Source organism: Aspergillus multicolor (assembly GCF_047715735.1).
Source record: "Aspergillus multicolor strain CBS 133.54 unplaced genomic scaffold BDW74scaffold_2, whole genome shotgun sequence".
Taxonomy (NCBI): domain Eukaryota; kingdom Fungi; phylum Ascomycota; class Eurotiomycetes; order Eurotiales; family Aspergillaceae; genus Aspergillus; species Aspergillus multicolor.
The window spans coordinates 244240-266102 of record NW_027395953.1 but is presented as its reverse complement, the minus strand read 5'-3'; the positions used below and the strand labels follow the sequence as shown (position 1 = coordinate 266102).

The 21863-nt window shown below is 50.9% G+C and overlaps 7 protein-coding genes across 7 annotated transcripts; 5 read left to right on the top strand and 2 right to left on the bottom strand.

The window, feature by feature from the left end:
• Positions 1-4299: 4299 nt before the first annotated feature.
• On the top strand, positions 4300-6216 carry BDW74DRAFT_173182 (ankyrin repeat domain-containing protein; the record flags this gene model as incomplete). Its single annotated transcript, XM_073727741.1, has 4 exons — positions 4300-4724; positions 4783-5269; positions 5342-5430; positions 5505-6216. The coding sequence occupies 4 exons, from the start codon at positions 4300-4302 to the stop codon at positions 6214-6216; spliced, it is 1713 nt and encodes a 570-aa protein (XP_073588414.1).
• A 1278-nt stretch (positions 6217-7494) lies between these two features.
• Positions 7495-8586, top strand: BDW74DRAFT_173181 (pectate lyase family protein; the record flags this gene model as incomplete). The annotated part of the gene is made up of 3 exons (XM_073727740.1): positions 7495-7798; positions 7855-8099; positions 8158-8586. The coding sequence occupies 3 exons, from the start codon at positions 7495-7497 to the stop codon at positions 8584-8586; spliced, it is 978 nt and encodes a 325-aa protein (XP_073588413.1).
• A 259-nt stretch (positions 8587-8845) lies between these two features.
• On the bottom strand, positions 8846-10267 carry BDW74DRAFT_173180 (glycoside hydrolase family 71 protein; the record flags this gene model as incomplete). The annotated part of the gene is made up of 1 exon (XM_073727739.1): positions 8846-10267. The coding sequence occupies one exon, from the start codon at positions 10265-10267 to the stop codon at positions 8846-8848; it is 1422 nt and encodes a 473-aa protein (XP_073588412.1).
• Positions 10268-12533: 2266 nt separating this feature from the next.
• BDW74DRAFT_186208 (alkaline phosphatase) lies at positions 12534-14219 on the top strand (the record flags this gene model as incomplete). The annotated part of the gene is made up of 4 exons (XM_073731212.1): positions 12534-12740; positions 12792-13008; positions 13069-13338; positions 13417-14219. The coding sequence occupies 4 exons, from the start codon at positions 12534-12536 to the stop codon at positions 14217-14219; spliced, it is 1497 nt and encodes a 498-aa protein (XP_073588411.1).
• A 560-nt stretch (positions 14220-14779) lies between these two features.
• Positions 14780-17715, top strand: BDW74DRAFT_143519 (uncharacterized protein; the record flags this gene model as incomplete). The annotated part of the gene is made up of 2 exons (XM_073722884.1): positions 14780-15029; positions 15095-17715. Coding segments are annotated over exons 1-2 (2623 nt in total), but the record flags the coding sequence as incomplete, so codon positions are not given.
• A 331-nt stretch (positions 17716-18046) lies between these two features.
• BDW74DRAFT_173177 (major facilitator superfamily domain-containing protein) lies at positions 18047-20122 on the bottom strand (the record flags this gene model as incomplete). Its single annotated transcript, XM_073727738.1, has 9 exons — positions 18047-18259; positions 18317-18366; positions 18437-18519; positions 18591-18658; positions 18720-18993; positions 19054-19234; positions 19297-19328; positions 19380-19693; positions 19760-20122. The coding sequence occupies 9 exons, from the start codon at positions 20120-20122 to the stop codon at positions 18047-18049; spliced, it is 1578 nt and encodes a 525-aa protein (XP_073588409.1).
• A 358-nt stretch (positions 20123-20480) lies between these two features.
• Positions 20481-21600, top strand: BDW74DRAFT_173176 (DODA-type extradiol aromatic ring-opening family dioxygenase; the record flags this gene model as incomplete). The annotated part of the gene is made up of 5 exons (XM_073727737.1): positions 20481-20703; positions 20759-20787; positions 20844-21130; positions 21183-21429; positions 21487-21600. The coding sequence occupies 5 exons, from the start codon at positions 20481-20483 to the stop codon at positions 21598-21600; spliced, it is 900 nt and encodes a 299-aa protein (XP_073588408.1).
• Positions 21601-21863: the final 263 nt, after the last annotated feature.

The window sequence follows — 21863 nt, the reverse complement described above, 5'->3', positions numbered from 1 at the left end:
GTTTGAGTTCTTGGGACGCCGGGGGGGCAGTCTTTGGGCCTGCGCCCGCGTATTCTGGCAGTACGTCTGTTCAAGATTTTCTCAACCTCCCAGCGAGCGTCTTCATCTAGGAAACGGTCGTCAGTAACTGCGGGCGGTTCTGCTAACTCCCTGTGCCACGGATCCGAACCCTTGGGAGAAGCAGGCTCTAGTTGGGCCACGGAGATAACTGGATGAATGTGCCAGTTGGGGGGAAGTTCAAGGCGGTAAGAGAGACTGCCTATGCGCTCAAGGACTTTGAAAGGGCCAGCAAATTGTTGACTTAATTTCGGACGGGGCTTAGAGAGCAGCGAGTAGCCCTTATGGAGTTTGAGGTACACGTAGCTGTTATCTGGAAAGGAGATAACTTGTGCCGCTTGTCATAGTAATCCTTCATAAGCACTGCGGAATAAGCCAATGCTTCCTCAGCATCGAATCGTAGGGAGAAATCTTGCTTAACAAACTTCTTGGGCATAGACCACGGTTGTCGGACATAAGACCAAACAGTAGGCGATAAGGAGTTTGCTTGGTAGAAGCATTCGGGCTCGAGTTCAGAACCGAGGTGATGTTAGGCAACTGCTCCCACCAGGACATTCCAGCGGTACAACCGTGGCGGAACATAGTCTCAATTGTCTGTATGTACCGTTCGGACTGTCCGTCAGTCTGTGGGTGCCATGCCGTGGAAAAGAACCAGTCGCATCCCATAGCTTTAAAGATTGACTTCCAGAGGTCGGCTAAGAAGCGGGAATCTCTATCGCTAATAAAGCACCTGGGAAGACCCCAGTCGTGCAACTTCATAAAGTCCACAAGCGCGAGCCCCCAATGCTTTGCTTTCCAGCGGGCGTGTCCGGGAACGAAGCCGACCCGCTTGGTAAACTTATCTACTAGCACAAGACATTGGTCGTTCTTTGTTGTCGGGTCTTCGGGCAACGCGCACATGAAATCCAGAGTAATGGTATCAAATGGCACAGGAGCGGGCAGAATAGGTTGCAGCTCTCCATAGGGTAGGTGCCGTCTAGTGCGGTTGTCCTTGCAGGAAGGGCATTCGTCAATGTAGCGGCCCAAGAGTTTCTTTGTTTGATAGAAGGTGAGGCCGTACAGTGCAGCTAAACACTTCTGAATGCCTTGGTGAGCACGATTGTCGTGTACTAGGCAGAAGACTTCCTTGGACATCGTTTGAGGGAGAAACAGGCAAGGATTTTCTATCCAGGAAGACCCGTCAAAGACTTTTCTTTTAATGTAAAGCAAACCTTCGTCCTCGAAATAAGGAAGCGGGACATTTGAGCGGCGCACTGTCTTCAGGATCTTATCGGTACGAGGGTCGAGGGGATAGCCAGCGCGGATTCTATTCTTGAAGTCTTCGGATATATTCAGTTCGGAGCAGACAAACGCGTAGCTGTCTAAATCCTCATTGTCAACGGGGAGATTGGATTTAGGTTGTGTAAGTCGAGAGAGCGCGTCGGCCGCTTGATTATCTTTGCCGGCTCTGTGGTACACATCTAAACGAAATTGTTGAATGAATTGAGATGCGCGTACAAGTCTCTTATTAAGTCTCTCAAGACAGACAGTTTGGAAAGATGTTTGAGTGCTGAGGCCGACCGTACTAGCGTGACCAGTATAAATCACGGTACGAAGTCGTGCGGATTCAAATAAGTGTCTCGCCTTCCGCAGGACCCAAACCAAACACGACACTTCTAGTTCGGTTGACCAATATCGCTTCTCCGCAGGCGTAGTTTGTCTAGACAGAAAAAGTACTGGGAGAATGGCTGTACGCGGGGGCGGCTTTGCTAAGTCCTTGTGCTCATAGGTTGACTTGATGTGATAAAGGACTGCTGAAAGTCCTTCGGCAGAGGCGTCAATGTCCACATAGAACTGTAACTCCGGATCGAAGTGGGTGAGAAAGAGGGGATTTCGAAAGACATTTTGTAGGCGCTCATAAGATGCAACGCAGTCTGGGTTTCGGGGAACAGGCGTGCTGCTTGTGTAATTCTTGCGTGCCTGCCCTGTTTTGGGGCCGTGACGAAGCAGGATAATTTTAAGCACTTGCAGTGGCTCAACGATCAGGGAATATTTCTCGATCTTGTCTCGGAACCAACCAGTCAGTGTAACGTAGTATTCTAGCTTTTGGAGTGTTTCGGGGTAGGGGAGTGCCACGACAGCCTTAGCCTTCTCAGCAGGGGTGGAGAGACCTAGGGCGTCTACACGCTGTCCGAGTAGCGTCACTGAGGGAAAGCCGATAAAGGTCTTTTTCGGCTCGATCTTCACATTCATCTGCTGAAGTCGTTCGAAAACAAGACGCAGGTGGAGGAGGTGGGTCTCAAAATCAACGGACGCCACAATGATATCGTCTATATAGCATCGACAGAAGTTCGCAAAATCCTTCAGGTGCAGGTCTATCTCTCTTTGCACAAAAGGAACTGAGTTTGCAAACCCCATTATAGCAACTTTAAAGACTTCCTGGCCCCTATGCGAGACAATAGCAAGACGTTTGCGATGATCTTTTCGGACCGGCCACTGATAAAAGAATTTAACAGCGTCCACGACGGTTATGTACTTACAACCGCGGACCAACCGGATGATCTCATCCTGTTGAGGTATCGGATAGTGGTCGGGGATGGTTTCTCTGTTTATGCCTCGTAGATCAATAACTACTCGCCCTTTCTGCTTTGTAATTTTTGTTCCTTCAACATGTATAGTCTTCCAGACCACGAAGACCGGATAGCCAGAGGGGCAATGCGTAGTAGCGTGTTCCATTTTTCCTTTTCGATGGAGGTCGTCGAAAGTCTCGTCGATAAATTTACGGTCTCTGGAGGACACTCGGTAAACTTTAGGCCGTGGGATTCGTGAGTCCCAGCCGCCTTTGAGGGGAATGGGCATTCACTCTGATTCTGGTATGTTGACGACAGAATCGCTGTCTCCCCATATGTTGAATTCTGCCATGAGGTCGACATAGCGCTGTATCTCTGATGAATCTCTTGTATAGACCGTCGCTCCATTTGGCAGGATGGTGACGTTCTGTCTTTCTGAGCTTTCCATTGTTTGAAGTAGGGAGGAGGGGGAGAAGGGCTCGGGGTCCAGGTTGTTCGACCCGGGAGAGAAATCTTTAGGAGCAGTGCGTAGGCGAGGTGAAGATGTTTGTGCAGGGATCGTAAGAAGATTGTCAGGAAGTTCAACTTTTCAAGCACCTCGGCTGTTGTTCGGGCTTTCCCCAAACGCACATAAGCGTACCCGACCTGGAGCTACCACCGCAACTTGCTCCGCCCAAGCCAACCCTTGGAACTCTCAGCCGGCCTCTTTGCGGCCGCTGCGGCCGCAACTTCCGAGGGAACGCCCCACTGATGGGTGTATCGGCCACTGACGGGTGTCTCGGCCGCACAAGTCCTCTCCTTCCTCCGGAAGCTCAAAGCCTGCTCAGATAGTTGTACGATTTCTCACTACCCAAAAGATCATTGCATTAGATGATTGTGTGTACGACTAGGGTAACTGGGACCATGACTACATGATGATGTACTTTACGAACTTATGCATAAAAACAAGCCACCGGGTCAATAACAGATTCGAATAGAGTTCTAGCCTCCTTGGTAGAAAAGAAACTGAAGCGTCTCATTAAGCGCTAGAAAAGCTCAAGCGCAACGTACAAGGATAGCAAATTGAAGCTTTCGATATGCAAGTAAGGTCCTTTCTCCAAGATCAAACAAACACCCACCACCTCAGCTCTTAAGCCGTGCCGCAGCTGCTATAATAAGATGAGAACCATTTACTGTATGGAGTCATGAAAGTGTCGGCACGATTACTTACTCGCAAGGAAGATGCCCACAGACTAAGCACCTGCCACTACAGAGTGCAGGGTTATTCATGTTCTTACAGGAACACTGGCTTTTGGTCAATTCAGAACCGTAGTTCAGAAACCAAGAGTAAAGCTAACACAAAGCCACCAGCCAGCCATGCTTGGTCGACCGGCGTTCATATTTGTTTTGTTTTGTTTGGTATGATATTTGAGGAGATAGCCAAGTAAAAATAGAGCTCTGGGTAGATCAAGAGGTCGATTCAGATAAGGAGATGAAAGGGATTCTCCTGGGGTAATAACTTGAGAACATCGAGGCTGTGTAGCAAGTCGTTACGTGTCTGAGATTGATTCGCGGATGCTTCGAGGCTGTCCTACCTACCTGCAGACGAGGCAAAGTAGACTTGGGAGTTGGGAACCTCTAGACAGACGTTAGACGTCTTTTTTCTCTTCATGGACTTCAAGTTTTGCATCTCCGAAGACTGTCAGTATCGAAGATGGAGATTGTCGGAGCCACCGCTTCGATATTGCAATTGATTGCGACGGCCGCCAAAGCCACTGAAACAACCCTGGCCCTGCTCCAAGCGATCCGTGATGCACCGCAGGAACTCCAAAGCATCGCCGTGAAGGCCTCGATTGTCAAGTCGCAACTTCAACAGCTCAATATCATCAAGGATAGTGTCGGCGACTCTGATGATGGAACTCTATCACAGGAGTTCAAGAGAACACTCGAACTATCACTGGAGAGAACTCGGATTGCGACTGCGGAGCTTTACGATGCCATTTATCCCCTACAAGAAAGACACAAGTTCAGGTCTAGGGTTCATTGGGCTCTGCTTGAACGCAGCAAAGCTGCGGTGCTCTCTCAGAGGCTCCGTGAAGCAGAGGAGAGCCTAAGTCTAAGTCTCCGCATTCTAGAAATGTAGCCGGAATTCTAGAACAATTAATTATGAACCGTACTAATTTCCTGTGCTTGACAGCCAGATCAGTGTCAGTATCAAAACAACCGTTCTCGCGATGCGGGACGACGTGAATAAACTACGCAGTGTTATTGACGGCGTTGAAGAGAGCCTTGAAAGGGTATCACCTAGCGCGTTAGATAGAGGTAACAACCTATTCATTGGATATTCGTCACACTATTATTTCCGCCCGTCTATGGGGCAGGGACGAGTGGAGTGCCGCCGCACCCTTTCCGATCAGCCAAAGTCAAGCTGCACGTTTGACATACAATTGCCATACTGCAATTCCAATATCTTCCGAATGAGGTTTGAAGTAAGACACCTGCAGACGACCAGCTGGGGCTTTCAACTCGAGGGAATCTCGCTCTCGATGAGACGGCAGGTACCAGATGACGCGGAAATAATCGATTGCTGTGAGAAAGGAGACATTATCACTGCTCGCAGGCTACTTCAAGATGGAGAGGCTAGCGCTAAAGACGTCACGTCTTTAGGTTGGACGCCCCTGATGGTAAGACCCATTGGATTTATTGGTAGTTTTAATATCTGGAAGGCGCTGAACGCTATCTCTACCCTTTTCTAGGCAGCAATAGAGAGCGGGAATATTGAGCTTGTACGATTTCTCATTGCCGCAGGAGCTGATGTCAACGCACAGCTTGATAACGAGAATGTGTATGTACTAATATCACAATTCATCCTCAATAATTTCTTCCATCAACACATTCTAATCATAACGCTCCGTGTAGCAATACTCTCCAACTAGCAGCAGAATACGGCCATTCCGATATATTCCGCCATTTGCTACTCACAGAGAACATCAGCACGGATCACCTTGATAGCAACGGCAGAACAGCGGCATTCTACCTCTTCCCCATATCTTCCAAGAATAGATCTCACCGTACCGATTTTCTGAAACTTTTGCATGAGTATAGCGTCTGCGATCTCAACACCCAAGGTACAGGTAACTGGACAGCCCTCCATAGAGCGGCAGTCTCAGGTACACCAGCAGACATCGCAAAGTTGGTAGAATATGGCGCCAATGCCGACTCTCGGGTAGGAGTGCTCGAATGGGCTCCAATCCACTATGCAACGCTATCAGGCAATATCGAGATCATGAAGGAGCTCGTGTACCCAAGATACCAGACCTCCATCAATGCTCGGGATGCGAGGGGCTGGACGCCTTTGCATATTGCTGCTTACGCCGGAGCCTACTCGAGCCTTTGCACGGCCTTGGAGCTTGGGGCCGATGTGGAATTGAAATCGCGGCAGGTAGGACCGCATATTCCTTGCCGCGTTACGACGAAGATGGTCACAGCGATGGAGTTGGCGAAGCTTAGGGGGCGAGAACAATTTGAAATTTACTTGCAGGCAGTTCAAGTGGCTACGGGGAAACAGCCACCAATTGAGGATGCTGAAGTCTTCCGGGACGCAACGGAAACTATTGAGGACACATCATAGGTTGGCTCTAGCACGGGATCGCCTTTTATATGGAACTTGCTGTGTAGCTGATATATTTAAGGTATATCTTAGACGTCGAAGTCGGGCTAACCCATCCCTGATGCTGGCCAGTGACAATGGATCAACTAGGTACCATGATTGGGCAGTATCTTAGGTAAACCTGTAATGGGCATGTGTTTAAGGCACTTAAGAGCGAATGAAGCACCCGTTCAGATTGAACTATTCCATCAAAAGTTGAGGTTTGATGTCGAGGGTGGTTTAGTGGCGATCGAGGCGAAAGACTTGGGGCTTTCCATCGACTTACCCTTGTTCTTGGACACGCAACCTACCTAGGTACCGTGGCTCTTGGTACGCCTAGGCAGGACAAGCTCGTTAGTATTCAGCCAAGAGCAGGCTTCCGTCAGCAGTACCTAGGTATTAGTGGACCCAGGCCATGAAGTCTACCTACTTAAGACGCCATCGAGTTACTCCACCAACACCCTCATGTTAACCTTGGAACCCATCCTTTGTCACTGTAATCCACGATGTACGTCTACTCTACTAATAGCACTGATCTTCTAATTTGGCGAAGAGTTGTCGCGTATTTGAGGGCGCCCCGAGTTCCTTTCAGAATATTCCATGCTTTTTCTAGGCCCTGTTGATAGCGATTGTGGTGAATCGACTTTGACTTCATATCTCTGCTGGCTTATTGTAGGTAGAACGGAGTTCATTTCGATTCCTAAGACCCCTCTTATCCTATTACATTTCTCTGGACAGTCTGAGATAATTAGACGAATAGGAGCTAATGCCACGGTATTTCCATCCACACAATGTCCTCCTCTCCAGTCCCTGAATCATACACCGCCGCGCCACTTTTGAGGGTTCAGTCACCAAGGCAGCTGATGAACAAGCGCGATAATCGAAACATGACGGAATTGCTTTTCGCTCCAATGGCTGTTGAGTCACGTACACTGTTTCATCTCCGTCGGCCCCTTGACCGGGTCCTCCCGTGCTGAATCGGGAAGGCGGCGCGCCGCTCCAGGGCTAGTCGCCACGCTATTCGAGGGGAAACATGGGGTGCAGTTTCTTGGCCTGGGGAAATTTCTTCAGCCTGTCGTGGGTCTGCATGACTTTATTGGTACCTCGAGGGTACATAAAACAATGTACTTTGATACTTAGGGCTCGCCTATAAAAGCAGGGTCGTCCATCGCGGAGAAGAGGAATGCGAAAGACAGCTCAACACCCTTTCGAATCATCACAGTAGTAGATACCATTCAGACCTTGCCTTCTTTGTTAGAAATGAGGCTTACTTCTCTTATCCTTCTGGCCGCTACGGCCATTGCCACCCCAACCCCTGCGGACCTCGCCCACGAGTTGACCCGCCGCCAGGCCTCAGAAGCCTGCCCGATCGGATACTGCACCCAGAACGGAGGAACGACTGGCGGTGCAGCTGGTAGCACCGTGACGGTCTCCAACCTTGCTGACCTGACCGAGGCCGCCGAGAGCGAGGAGCCATTGACTATCATCGTGTCTGGCTCCATCTCCGGCAGCGCCAAGATCCGCGTTGCTGCTGACAAGACCATCTATGGTGCTTCGGGGAGCTGTACGCCGTCATTATTACTTGACTAACATTAGATCGGTCGCTAACATTGTCTGTAGCCATCACCGGCATCGGCTTCTACATCCGCCGAACCAGCAATGTCATCATGCGCAACCTAAAGATCAGCAAGGTCGACGCCGACAACGGCGATGCTATTGGCATCGATGCCTCCACCAATGTTTGGGTGGACCACTGCGATCTTTCTGGTGACCTCAGCGGCGGAAAGGATGATCTTGACGGCCTCCTTGATATCTCCCACGGTGCAGAGTGGGTTACCGTGTCAAACACTTACTTCCACGATCACGTACGCCTGGCTTTACCCCCCTCCCTCATACTCTACATATTCTAACAGTAATGTGCAGTGGAAAGGCTCCCTAATCGGCCACTCCGACAACAACGAAGACGAAGACCTCGGCGCCCTGCACGTAACCTACGCCAACAACCACTGGTACAACGTGTTCAGCCGCACGCCGCTCATCCGCTTCGCGACCGTGCACATCATCAACAACTACTGGGACAGCCTGATTGACACCGGCGTGAACTGCCGCATGGACGCGCAGGTTTTGATTCAGTCTTCGGCGTTCCACAACTGCCCCGACAGGGCGATCTTCTTCGCGGACTCGGATTACACGGGCTATGCGGTTGTGCAGGATGTTGATCTTGGTGGATCGAGTAACTCGGTTCCGACTGGTACGCTGACCCCGTCTTCGTTGCCGTATGCGGCGATTCCGGCGTTGGGATCTGGGAATGTGGGCACTATCATTCCGGGGACTGCTGGGCAGAAGTTGTAAGCTGGCTCGGAGGTGGTGGCTTTGGTGGAGGGCACGAGGATACCAAGGTCAGGAGGTTGGTCAATGTATGTCACTGTACAGTGGACAAACAGAATGAACTGCTAGGTGTTACTGCCTCTATTTCTATAAATGTGTCCTAGTTCCACAGATATCTCGCTTCCATTTGAGGTCTCTATATCGCGGTGCGGCAATTCGCATCAATGCTTGTAACATTGCAAACATGACCAGCATGGATCCTTCTATATGAACAAACGTGAATTCAAAAACAAGTGAAAAATCCCACAACAATCAGGATTGCCATCCAGCCCAGTCCCGGAAGGACAGGCCTGCTCCCCCAGCTCTCCAAAGCTCTAGACGTCGCATTCCCAACACCAACCCACGCATTCCAATTGGTCTGATTCAGCGGACAGTTCTTCTGCAGCTCGATGCCTTTGCCTCTCATCTCGTTGAAAGTCTCTCCGTTCCTAGACAGCATGACAACGACCTCTCCCTCGCGGTCTCCCATATCAACAGATCCATGGTATATCCCCCTGCCACCTTGTGGCGTATCCGTCCACCTAGCCGTCCCATTCCCACCTCCAATAAAAACATCGACATTGGCACTCTCCTCTAACAATGCCGAGTAGAATATCTTATCTTCCAATATCTCAACCGGTTCGAATATCGTCTGGTCATGTGCTTCCGCATTCCCTGTTGTATTCCCGTCCTCACAAGCCCACGCCGGACTAAGTCTGTACCAGACACTTAGCAACTCCTCCTTAATCTCAACATTGTCCCTTTCCTCCTTACTCTCAACCTTATACTGCTCAATAAGATAAGGAAGCAGCACCCTCCACCCATCATGCGGCATCCCATTCGCATAATCAAACGGCGCCCCCGCATCACTCAGAATCTCCGTACCGACCTCGTCCTCATGCAACGGACCAATATAATGACTCTCACCATAATCATTCCAACTGATGATCTCCACGAAGTCCGGCGGCGGATCGAGGGTCAACACCTGCTGCCACCGCACATACCACAAATCATCGCCCCGCCACACCCAGTTTTTGTTGAATTGCGGGAGATTCGTATACAGCCACGGAGAGATGGGCATGATGTACAATTTATCTTCCCCGCGTGAGTCGATGATAACGCGGTATGCCTCGTCGTCGGATGTATTCATCGCATTCGTCCCGTCCGGCCACGCATTCCAACTCATCAGCCCATCCATACTAGTGACATTCGACGCGCGCACAGGCCCCACAGAAGCCCAGTCCGGCACGAAGACAATATCCTCACTTACATTCTTCTTGATACCCGCCCAGTCAGACGCTGCCTCGAAGCCCTCAAATGTACTAACCAACGGCCTGGAGGATCCCTTGTACGGAGTCCGGAAGTACGCCGGATGCACGATATACTCATCGAGAAGCTCGGTGATGTTATTCGCCGACCAGCGGCCAACCCCGTGCGTGCCGTATGTTGTGGCGGTGTAGTCGAAGGAGAAGAAGAGCTTGAAGTCTAGGTCTTTGGCGACGGCGAAGGCGTCGGAGAGGGAGGTGTTTGTGTATTGCATTCCGTAGCCGGTGTTGAGGACGAAGGCGTCGATGTGCGCGGTTTTTGCGGCGAGGATGTCGGAGGTCCAGGTTTCGGTTGTGTAGTTTTCTGTGTTGGACATCTGGTTCTGGGTCAGCGTGTTCATTATAGGAGTACTGTGTAATGGTAATAACTAGCAGAAGAAAGTAAGACAAACCATAAAGTGAGCAAAGACAGCCTTAGCCTGTGTACATGACGGGAAGAGGGCCGTGAGGAGAAGCGCTGCAATTCGAGTGTTGAAGTTGAGACAGGGGCCAAGGTGCGAACTATATCCGCGGGCCATCACAGAATATACCGTATAATAATGATAAGAAGCTTTGAATACCCTATTCTGGTTTGGGGTGATATGGTGGTGATAGAATCGAGGGAAAGCTGAAGAAGAAAGCAGCCTTCGCCTCGCTCTGATATACCCCAGCGAAGGGAATCCAAGCCTCCGAGTAAGTTTCCAAGCAGCTGAGCCACCGCAACCTCCAAATCAACTTTTCTTCAGACCCAAGGTCCGTCTGCACCTGTCTAGCAATGGCGGCCTCGAATCTGCAGGACCGGTAACCCTAAGTCTTGGCGCTCGGGTCGTGACTCCGCCAGCAGAAGATCAGTTGAGGCGGTTGGCTAGGAATGAGAGGATATGCACTTGAAAGGCACAGCATAAATCCTTCAGGTAACAGCATTCCATGTTGGGTCTGGACATCTAAGCGATAAGATTTGAGGACCGAGGCCTCACCTATATCCGCCGTCTCGGTATATGGATTTTTGGTTGATAAAAGCCACCTGATGAAGAGAAGCCTTTATATTCAAGACCTTCTCCCAGAATGATTCTATTATTTTACTGTGACCATTGCCATCTGGATAGTTTACTAATCTACTTTCATAACTACACAGCCGAAACATGACACCACGTTATCTAAACTGCAACACCTGCAGTGGCGGGTATCTGAGTCAGTGTACTTCAACATTCCATGAGGGGTATCAGCATCACGAGTCGCGACAGAGAACCCCGCCGTACAACCCCTTTCCTTCACCGGCTTTGTCTGTTCTCCTAGGCGATCAGACGCCTAACCTCCTGACACCAACTCTGCTCGGATCCGGCCGTGTGTGGGAGTCTCCAGTTGCACGGGAATAGACAACCACCTCGCTTGAAGACTAAGGACCAAGAGAGACCAAGACGCGATGCAACAATGGAATTCAGGCAGAGGCTGTCATATTTTAGATGGTAGACCGCGCGAATACTTACCTAGGCATGTCTTATTATTTAATGCGATGTTACGATTACCGACTTGGCGTAGTCTTTGTCGAGTTCTCACTGCTCAGTCGGCCAGGAGAGCAGAACAGCCCACCTCGGCACGGAATAGGAGAGCAATTCTGCGGCTGCCTAGGTGCCTTGTCGAAAGCTCTTTGGGATCTAGTCTATATCGTAGTTGCTCCGACCGTCTGCAATTCCTTCCATCTGCGGAAGGTCCAAATTTGGGACGCTAGCAGCACGGACATGTCAGCTATTCGCACCACTAAGCCCATTAATTTGTTGATATATCCCCATCATTATGTACTTCTTGTACCCGGACTATTTTTTAGCCCGCTGCGCTTCCTCCTTGCAAGCTATGCCTGCCCAATAGAACTTCGCGGCAACGGGTCGACAGCTGCGTATAACCATGATGGGACAACATGAAAGCAACAGACCCAACGGTGTGATGTGCACTAGCACTGCATTCGAACAAATGCTTCAAGTGTAAGAAGGCTGCAATATTCAACCATCGATAACCTGGCCTAATAGAAATCCAAGTCATGAGATATAATGTAAGGAATGACTACAGGGTTAGGGTTGAAGCCCTAGTTCACGTGCATATGGCCATATTTGCCCTACGTGGCTACCTCGTACCTATGGCTGAGTTCCAGGGCACGAATCGAACTAGTGAGAAATTAGCAGCAGTTGGCATCAATCTACTAATGCTAGAAGCTGCTGCAGACAGAGCCAAGTGTCACCATCATGGTCTGTTCCTTGGCTTTTGGAGAGACGAGGACAACGTGGGGACCTGATATTATCTGATTCAACAGTTGCTGGTGCTAGATACTATAATGCAAGAGCTAGCCTTAAGTCGCAGTGCTAACCCCTCAGATACAGGATCCTTCGGCCATGCCCAGCCATGCCCAGCCCTATCCCCTTGGCAGCGCCTATCCATGCAACCAATTCCCCACGCACGTGCGATGCAGCTGCAGATCACAATAGTGATCCCTGCTGGTGGTGCGTCTGATTAAGTTGTGAGATCACCGGACATTCGCCGATGTAACGGTTTGGCATTGGTGAATATAAAGGTTGCCCCTAGGTCTCTTCGCTCCACAACTGTCATTTGAACTTATCATACAGCCCACCCCTCAAGATGCGTCTCCGCACTGCCCTTGTCGCTGGCACGGCTCTTGTCCAGCCTGCCGTCGCAGCCTCTGTTCAGGCCAAAAATGTCATCTATATCGTTCCCGATGGATACGGCCCCGCGTCGCAGAATATGGCGCGCGATCTTGCTTCGCTCGTAGAGACTGGCACCACGGGGAACAACCCAGAGATCCATGAACTTCCAGTTGACGACTTGGTACATACCCTCTGCTCCTCCCAGAGTGGACCCTGTTAACCTATATCCCAGGCCATCGGCCGCGTCCGCACCCACTCGGCCAACAACATGATCACAGACTCTGCTGCATCCGGGACAGCATATGCTGCCGGGTATAAATCCTACAACGGGGCCATCTCGGTTACTCCAGATGGCCAAGCGGTAGGCTCTATTCTCGAGGCTGCAAAGCTAGCTGGTCTCAAGACTGGTCTTGTCTCTACGACCTCAATCAGTGATGCCACTCCTGCTGGTAGGACCTTTCCCACCCAGTCTCGTTTTTTGTCCACACGCGCATTCTCATACTCTAAAGTGTACGCCGCCCACGTCGCGAACCGTGGCAACCAGCCCCTCATCGCGGAGCAGGAGCTGGGATACAGCCATCCCCTGGGCCGCATGGTCGATCTCCTCCTCGGTGGCGGGCGATGCAACTTCGTGCCCAGCACTACGCAAAACTCGTGCCGCGACGACGACCTTGACTTACTGGCTTATGCGCGGGAGGAAGGTTTTACCGTCGCCACAAACCGCACGCATTTCAACGCTCTGAACGGGACTCTTCCAGTTCTTGGTCTTTTCAGCGATGGTAAGTCCAGCCCAGACCTAAGCCCTAACTCCCGTTCCAAGACCCCCAGCAACATCAAATGCTAACTATGCGAGTCAGACAGTATGCGCTACGAAATGGACCGGCGCATAATCCAAGACGAGCCGTCATTGCTCGAAATGGCAGAGTTCGCCGTATCAACCCTACACAATGCAACAAACACCCAGGAAAAAGGTTTCTTCGTGATGATCGAAGCCGCCCGCATCGACCACGCAGGCCACGACAACGATCCTGCAAACCACGCGATCGAAACACACATGTACAACGACGTGATTGCGTGGGTGGTGGAGTGGATAGATGCGCACCCCGACACAATTCTGCTGTCTGCAGCAGACCACGAAACTGGCGGCCTCACGTTGAACGGGTACGATCCGCTCCCGCTACAGAACGCGACTCATTCCCGCGCCTACCTGCAGGAGGTCTGGGATGAACGGCCTGATGGCGTCGATGAGCGGGAGTTTCTTGTTTCGGAGATCCTGCCGGCGTATGGGCTATCCGATGTCTCGGATGCTGAAGTTGATTCTATTCTCAACGCATCGAGTATCGGGTCTGGAATTACGTCTCTCCTCTCCAACCGCGCGGGTGTACATTGGTCGACGGGCGGACATACCTCCGTCGACGTCACGCTGCACGGGTATGCGGCTGGTGAGAAGCGGGATGCGCTCAGGGCGGATCTTGCGGGGGGTTGGGATAATACGGAGCTGCCGAGGTATATTGAGGAGGTGCTTGGGGTGGATATGGACGCTGTTACGGAGAAGTTGGTGCAGGCTGCGGCGGAGGATGGATCTTGGTTGGGAATGAACAACAATAAGCGTGGTCTTGGTGCTAGGGATTTGGGGAATCACAGGTATTGTCATCATTGACGTACCTGACGTGACTGTACACTATTGGTCTATCCCGAAGGCTCTGGATATGGGGGCGTAGGTATGTTTCTGGATGCAGTGGTCAACAGATAGCAAGGCGGGGATTTAAGTGGAGATTGGAATTGGGGTACTAGGTACATTTCTTCTGTGTAAGGTACTGTTTGATACAAAATAACGATCATGACTCGGTAAATTTGGCCTTGAGTATGGTAAAAGTAAGGAAAGTAAGAAAAAACTAGGGCATAGAACTGAGCCCTGATTTCTCTGCAGCTCCACCATCTTGGTCCGATGAGTGTCCACGGGTTAGGGGGCAGAAGTCCATGGAACCAGCTGCTTGCATAAATAATGCATTGTTTATGGATCTCGCCGAATTCCCTGAAAATAAGCGCTAGAAGAGCATCTCGGCTGGAATCGCCTCAATCTCGCCCAATGTGGATCTCCACGATCTTAGCGGCCAGGACTATGCAAAAGGCGTTTTGCCACTCTCTCCAGCGCTCCCATTTATAGTCGAGCTTTTTCCACCAGATTGCTGACTTGAGTCAGGCGTTCTTTCCACTCTTTTTCTCTCTGTTCAATACGCTCGTTTAAGATGCCTCGATTACAGTCTCTCGTTTCGCTGCTCTTATTCTCACGCTCGCTCTTTCCGGCAGTTTCAGCTGAAGATACTGAGGAGATTGTGACATGCGCAACCTCAACTCCTAACCCCTTCTCTAATCCGTCTTTTGAAAGCGGGATCGATGGTTGGGGGTTCGCCTCTTTGACCACGGGCAATGTCATCTCAGGCGATGCTGCGGACGGCTCAATGTATCTGTGAGTTCAGCAGCTGTTAAACATCGTTCTTGTGCTTGTGCTTGTGCTAATTCTGTAAATAACAGCGAGACATCCGCCTACTCTACCTCGGTGACGGTACTACTGTATCAACGCAGCAGCAGCTTCATACCCAACGCCAAATATGCCGCCTCATTCCAGTACCGCATTAAGCCGGCTTCCACCCACGCCTCGATGACGTGCTTTGTCAAGGCGTACATGGACTCGTTCACCGATAAAGGTCTGCTGGGGAGTGTAACAATTCCTGTCTCCTCGAGCAATGTCGGTTGGGACACGCTTTCGTTTGAGTATACACCCACCACTGCCGGGACGCACACATTCGAGATCTATGGGTACTGCATCGGTACTACACTGTACACCGGGGCGGCCATTGATATTGATAATGTGTTGTTTGTTGGGCCGCCAGTTACGGAGTGTGCTACGCAGACGATTACGCATACTCAGACGCCGACGCCGACACCGACGCCGACCTTCACGACGACAGAAAGTACTCCGGTTGGGACTATTAGTGCTTCTTCGGACGCCACGTCTGTATCTTTGATTTCGTCGGCGATTGTTTCCTCCCAGACTCCTTCTGCGGCAACTCCTACTAGGATTAGCAGTAGTCCTTCGTCCCAGGCTACTGTGATTACACCGTCGTCCGTCATTCTCTCGTCGTCCCCGACCACCGCATCATCAAGGCCTCTCCTCCCCACCAGTCTCTCGTCCACCCCCGGCGGCTCTTCGACTCCGGGTCCTTCTACCCCTGTCTCTCATTCTTCAACCAATCCTGTCTTGCCCTCTTCAAGCGTGGCAGCAACTGCATCTCGATCTTCCTCCATCATTCCTCCAGTGTCATCACCATCTTCCTCGATCATGCACGTGAATTCTCCTTCTACCTCTATCGTGAGGCCTTCTACATCGACTCCCCTTATCTCCCCTAGCAGCGGCCTCGTTCCTTCTTCTCATATCTCTCGGACATCATCTACTGCTCCAGCTGTCTCTACCCTGTCTCAGACTGCAAGCTCCTCAACATCACCCCAGCCCCAATCTCCGACGACTGCTATTCCCGCGACAACTCCACTATCAGCACCCTCCCAGTCCGAAATCAAATCCAGCGCCACTGGTACTAGCACTAGGACCGAGTCTGAACCAAGCGGCACTGGCATTGATGCCAACGCCAGCATCGAACACAGCACCCCTGCCGTCACCTTAACCACCTCAACAATTCTCAGCACCCGCACCGCCACAGTAACCGCCTGCCCCTCAAGTGTCCCCAACTGTCCTGCCTCAGAAAAGAGCACCTTCGTCACGACCGAGACGGTAGTTGTTTCGACGACAATTTGCCCCGTCACAGCTACTGCCACCCCCACCATGGACTCTGTTCCTGGCTCCCAGCAATCAGGTGCGCAGGACAACGAAAGCACCACCTCCACCGTTTTCAGCACCCGTACTGCAACAGTCACCGCGTGCCCATCGAGTATCACGAACTGCCCTGTCTCAGCGAAGAGCACGTTCGTCACGACGGAGACGGTGCTCGTCTCGACGACTGTGTGCCCAGTGTCTGCGACTGCTACTACCACTGCCGCCTCAGCCGTCCAGACATCCGGCTCTGACTCTAGTGAGGCATCTGACTCCTCATCTTCGTCTCCAGTTAGTCCAAGCACTGGATATGAACAACCTAGCGAGACTGAGAACTACGACGAGGGTTCCAACTCAAGCTCGAGTTCTAGTGGCCCTATATCTAGTGCCTCCACCCAAGGCTCCGGTTCAGCCTCCGGCTTCAGCATTACATCCGCTACTGGCTTTGGGTCTGGTGAAAGCTCCATTGCGGAAGATCCGGATACAGCCGGTCCTGATTCCGTTTCTGTTCCTACTATCTCGGCCTCTGGCTCTGGCTCTGTTTCTACCTCTACCTCTACCTCTGCCTCTACCTCTGCCTCTACCTCTGCCTCTACCTCTGCCTCTACCTCTGCCTCTACCTCTGCCTCTACCTCTGCCTCTACCTCTGCATCTGCATCATCTCACGCCAACGATATCGGTCTTGCAGACTCCATCGCACCGTCTTTCACTTCTTACCTCAACTCTTTGCCTGAGTCCCAAACAACCTCAGTGGTAGGAACTAACCTTTCCGCGCAACCTCAAGGCTTATCTCAAGCTCCTCCTACGCATAACGGCGACAATGGTAGACCGGGAGTCGGAACTGGAGCTGTATCCAACGCTAGCTCGACCGGCTTTCAGAAGGTCTATAGCAGCAGCAGCACTCCGGTTGTTGCGCCCGCGTCTCAGACACCCATTGCGGATGCAGGCGCGAGTACCACATCGTTGTCTACGTCGACCTCAACGTTCGCGTCCAGTGCCCCAAGCGCTGTCTTCACCGGTGCTGCATCGCGCGTTATGGGTGATCAAGTTGCTGGCTTCGGCTTGGGCTCCCTTGCCAGTGGCTTGTTGGCAATTCTTGCTATGGTGAACTAGCTTATAATTGATCACCCCTAAGCTATATTTGTTGTGACCGGCGCACTACCTAGGTACCCTACCTAAGTACCTAGGTATATGCCACACAAAGCCTGCTACCACAAGCATTTATTCAATTTCTATTTGACCTGTTAAATATTTAATATATATTCTTTTCTTCAGCTTCTCTATATTGCCGTGTATGATAAAGAATTGTCAATGTAATTCTTTTCCAGTGAATAAGGATGCGATGCCCGTAAAGCGGTCTCTATAGCTAAGGTTACTTCTCGTCCGCATTACTTCTCTATGTTTCCTTGAGCAAAAGATTCTTCCATATAGATGGGTCCCGGCTACATGGCTAAGGCTCCCAATGTGCGCATCTCGGGTATTGAGACGTGTCAACTCGATAAAGAGAAATGGAGACACCCGGAGAAGGCGCCTGATTCTGATCATCCATGAATTACTACCTTAAACAAGCTACCTAGATATACACGTGCTGAAAAGCAGCTTCGTGTTACCTGTATTCAGGAGTAGATCTTTATAGATAACCCTCCTTGACAGATCCCTTACCAGAAGTATCGAACCTTCCGTCCTTTCTCATCAACATGCGCAAGCTCCGCTTCCAGTTCACTCTCATCGTTTTCACCATTATGAGTCTTCTTCGCATAGACCCGATTCGCCCACCGAAACCCGAGGATCTGGATAATTGTCACAGCGAGCCATACTGCGCCGAGGGAGATACACGCCGTCCACGCTGTTTTGTAGAGGGGTGAATCGCTCTGTTTGGCTTTACGTTAGTTGGTCTGCGAAGTCAGGAAGAATAATGCTGATCGTACCGCTCTGAAGACCTGGTTTCCGTACGTCCCGCCTAAGTTCGAGCAGCCGACTACGAAAATATCATTAGAATGTCAAATGAAGTTTGTTTCGGCTGAAGCGACTAGGGCTTGAGTTCTTACTATAGACCGCGTACGCCACGGCGCGCTTCTGGGGTGTTCTGAAGTTTCGTGATAGCCAGGTTACGTTTATTGGTTGCCAGCCTCTGCAGAAGGTACTTGTTAGTGCTTTGTGATAGGCTGCAGGAGTTTTGTGTAGGTAGGGGTTTAAGCTTACGGAGCTGCCTGAGTAACCAGATACGCCACGTAAAACGACCATGAACTCTCAGACTGGACTGGAAGGCACTGCGGCGATATCGTTAGGTATCGCGCTAGATATAAGAAGGACCTCAGGGTAGGAACGTACATAGAGCGCAATCAACCCCGCAAGCGTCCAAACGCCCACAAAGAGAATCGCGTACCCAAACCGATTGTATCTGTCCACGACGGCAGAGAGTGCAATCCCGAATATTCCGCCCAACAGGGCTCCAGGTGCATTGAGCAGGTTGGCGCGGATGCTGCTGAAGCCAAGAGACTTGATGATTGTTGTGCCCCAGGTGTTGAGGCCGTTGACGGCTTGGAGGCCGGATAGACAGGTTATGAGGTACGGCCAGGTGGCCCAGTGGAAGAGGACGTCGGCTCTATTGCCAATTCCAAGAGATTAGTATTCTGGATGAGCAAGAAATAAGGGACAAACGCACATGTCTTTCCATCGGATGCTAAGGCTCGTTCCGGCGGGCTGATAGTCTGCTCGCCGCGCCTGACGAGCAACAAGAATGTCCGCTTCGTGCTCGCTAAGCCAGCCGCGGACATGGAAAAGGCCGCCAAACAGAGCCCCAGTATGGTGGGGTGACTTGGGTACTAGGGCAAAGGCCAAGAGTCCTACGGCTTTTTATGACTTTCTGTCAGCTGGGATCATTGTTACAGGGCTTAGGAAGCTGTACCTATCGTCGAGACGCCGCATATGATAAATATCCTACTCAGTCAGCACTGTGAATTGTAATTAGGGCAGAAAAAACAAGCTCACCACTGCCACCCTCTCAGCCCTACTTTCTCATGCAACGTCAAAGCTCCCGCTGATATCAACGACCCAAATGCTGATGATACCGAGGGCCCCAAGAAAAAAGCGGCCGTACGCTTCGTTAACTCATCGGGTGCATACCATCTCGACAAGGTGTAAAGCCCTCCCGGAATGAATCCGCTCTCAGCCAGTCCAAGGAACAATCGCGCCGCATACCAGCCTTTGGCATTGGTGACTTGGGACTGGAGTATTTCGATCAGACCCCAGACTACGACTTGGCCTGGGATCCAGTAGTGGGGACCAATGCGGTGGAGGACAATCTTCGGGAAAAAAAAAAAGGTTAGTATATGAGGTACAAGTACGTGGATAGCAAGGTGAGCAGGTACGTTGGAAGGTATTTCAAGCAAGACAATTCCGAACCATAGCAGAGAGACGCCGGTGTTGGCTTGATCGCGGGTCATGGATGTATCGTCGAGAAAGGTCGAAGATAAAACCCCAGAGACATTGGTGCGGTCAATAGCCATCCAAGTAAACATCAATGCAAAAATGGGAAGAAAGAGGAAGTCGAGCTTTCGAACGATGGGGGCTTCTTCGTCAAGGGTCCAGGTAATAAGTACTTGATCGCCATTCTTGTTGATAAAGTGGGAGAGCGTCCTTTGTTGCTCGGTGTCTGAGGGTTCAATGCTGAGATTGATGGTTTTCTTCCCTGCAATCTTGTTTGCAGAAAGCTCGGTATGTTCACCTGCCATGGTCGCAGGAGCTCTTATCAAAGCTGCAGTGGAAAAGAAAGTGGATGGAGACAGATTTCCCACGTGGGAGATAAGGCCCTAGTAGAGACTTTGTATTAATCCCAGAATGACGGAATGTTGGGGTAGGATAACCACATTACCACTAGCCTCATCGTTAGCAGAATGCACACCAATGGGAAAGGAGTTGTTTCCTATCAAGGGAGGTAGGGGTATATCCGGGCACTCTTGCCTCCGTGTTGACGCCATACATGGGCTGGGACACACCATTGGAGACATGCAGGGTCTCGATCTCTTATAGGCGGGTTGGCATCGACTTGGATCTCCGTTCGCACCTCATTTTTCTTCGGATATTCACAAAATGCCTTCCACTGGTGAGACCAACCAAGCTCTCCCGGTATATTTCATCGGACATGCCGGCGTCGGCTTGCTCTTTGACGACCGACCAGTCATGCAAACTGCCCGGGCAAACTTGAGAGAGATCGGGAAGGAGATCCTGGCGCTCAATCCGCGCCCGAAAGCGATCGTTGCGTTTAGCGGACATTTTGAAGCAGGTGAAATCCATGGACCGGGTGTAATCGAAGGTCAGCTTCGAGAACGTGTAAATCCAATCAGACTTCGCACTGACTTCATGGACAGTAAATGTGAAGAAGCAGACACACATTCAAGTAAGAAAGCATCGTCAGCGTCCACTGGTGATTCAGCTTGCTGACAGTTTGAAAAGCACGACTTCGTCAATGACTTCCACGACTCGAAGCCGTTCGTCTACGAGTACGACTGGCCGCACCGGGATGGGCCCGAAATGGCGGCGCAACTATGGCATCATCTTCGAAATGCGGGTATCAAAGCAAAACGCGTAGAGCGAGGAGTCGATCATGGCGTCTGGGTTCCCTTTAAAGTCATGTTCCCCGAAGAGACGCCGCTTGATATCCCCTTGATTCAAATCTCGACGTTCCACGGGTATGATCTCGAGAGCCAAATTCGTCTGGGCGAGGCTATCCAGTCCTTGCGGTATGTTCGGTTATCCACTAAAATGACTTATGTTGATTAATGAGTACTGTAGCCACGAAGGGTATCTCATCGTAGGCTCCGGTATGGCCGTGCATTCGTTCGCCTCAATCCAGGAAATAGCAGATACGCCGGGAGAGGAGGAGCGCAGAACCGTCCGAGCTAAAGTACTGGCCGAGAGTAAGAGCTTTGACGCACACTTGAAAGGTGTAGTGACGAAGAAGGATGCGAGGGAGAGAAAGGAGGCGCTCCTGAAGTTGGAGGAACTCTATGAGTTCAGACGGTCTCATCCTACTATAGAGGTAAGTCAGCTTTTAATAAACTATAATGGACATTAGCTTACCATGCTCGACTAATAGCACTTTACACCACTTTTGGTGGCCGCTGGAGCCGCTGGAGATGCAGAGGTTGTTCCCTTGGGCGTGGATTTGGTGGAACCGGGCATGTCCTATCTTAATCTGCGTTTTTCTTAGAGCGACTTTCTGCATCGATCATGATTGCAGTTTAGACTAGCTATTCCATTGAATGATACTCAAATAACTAACTGCTGCAGGTAGTCCAGTTTATGTCCCATACTTCCAAGGTTGGGAGATCATATCGCCCGCCATGGAACCCTACATCTCACATTGAGATTAATGATATTGATGCCAAACTTTCTTTTGGTACTGCTGTTAGAGTGCAGAATACAATTCCAAGATAACCCTCCAAGGCTAGAATGGAAGAACCGTCCTCCATT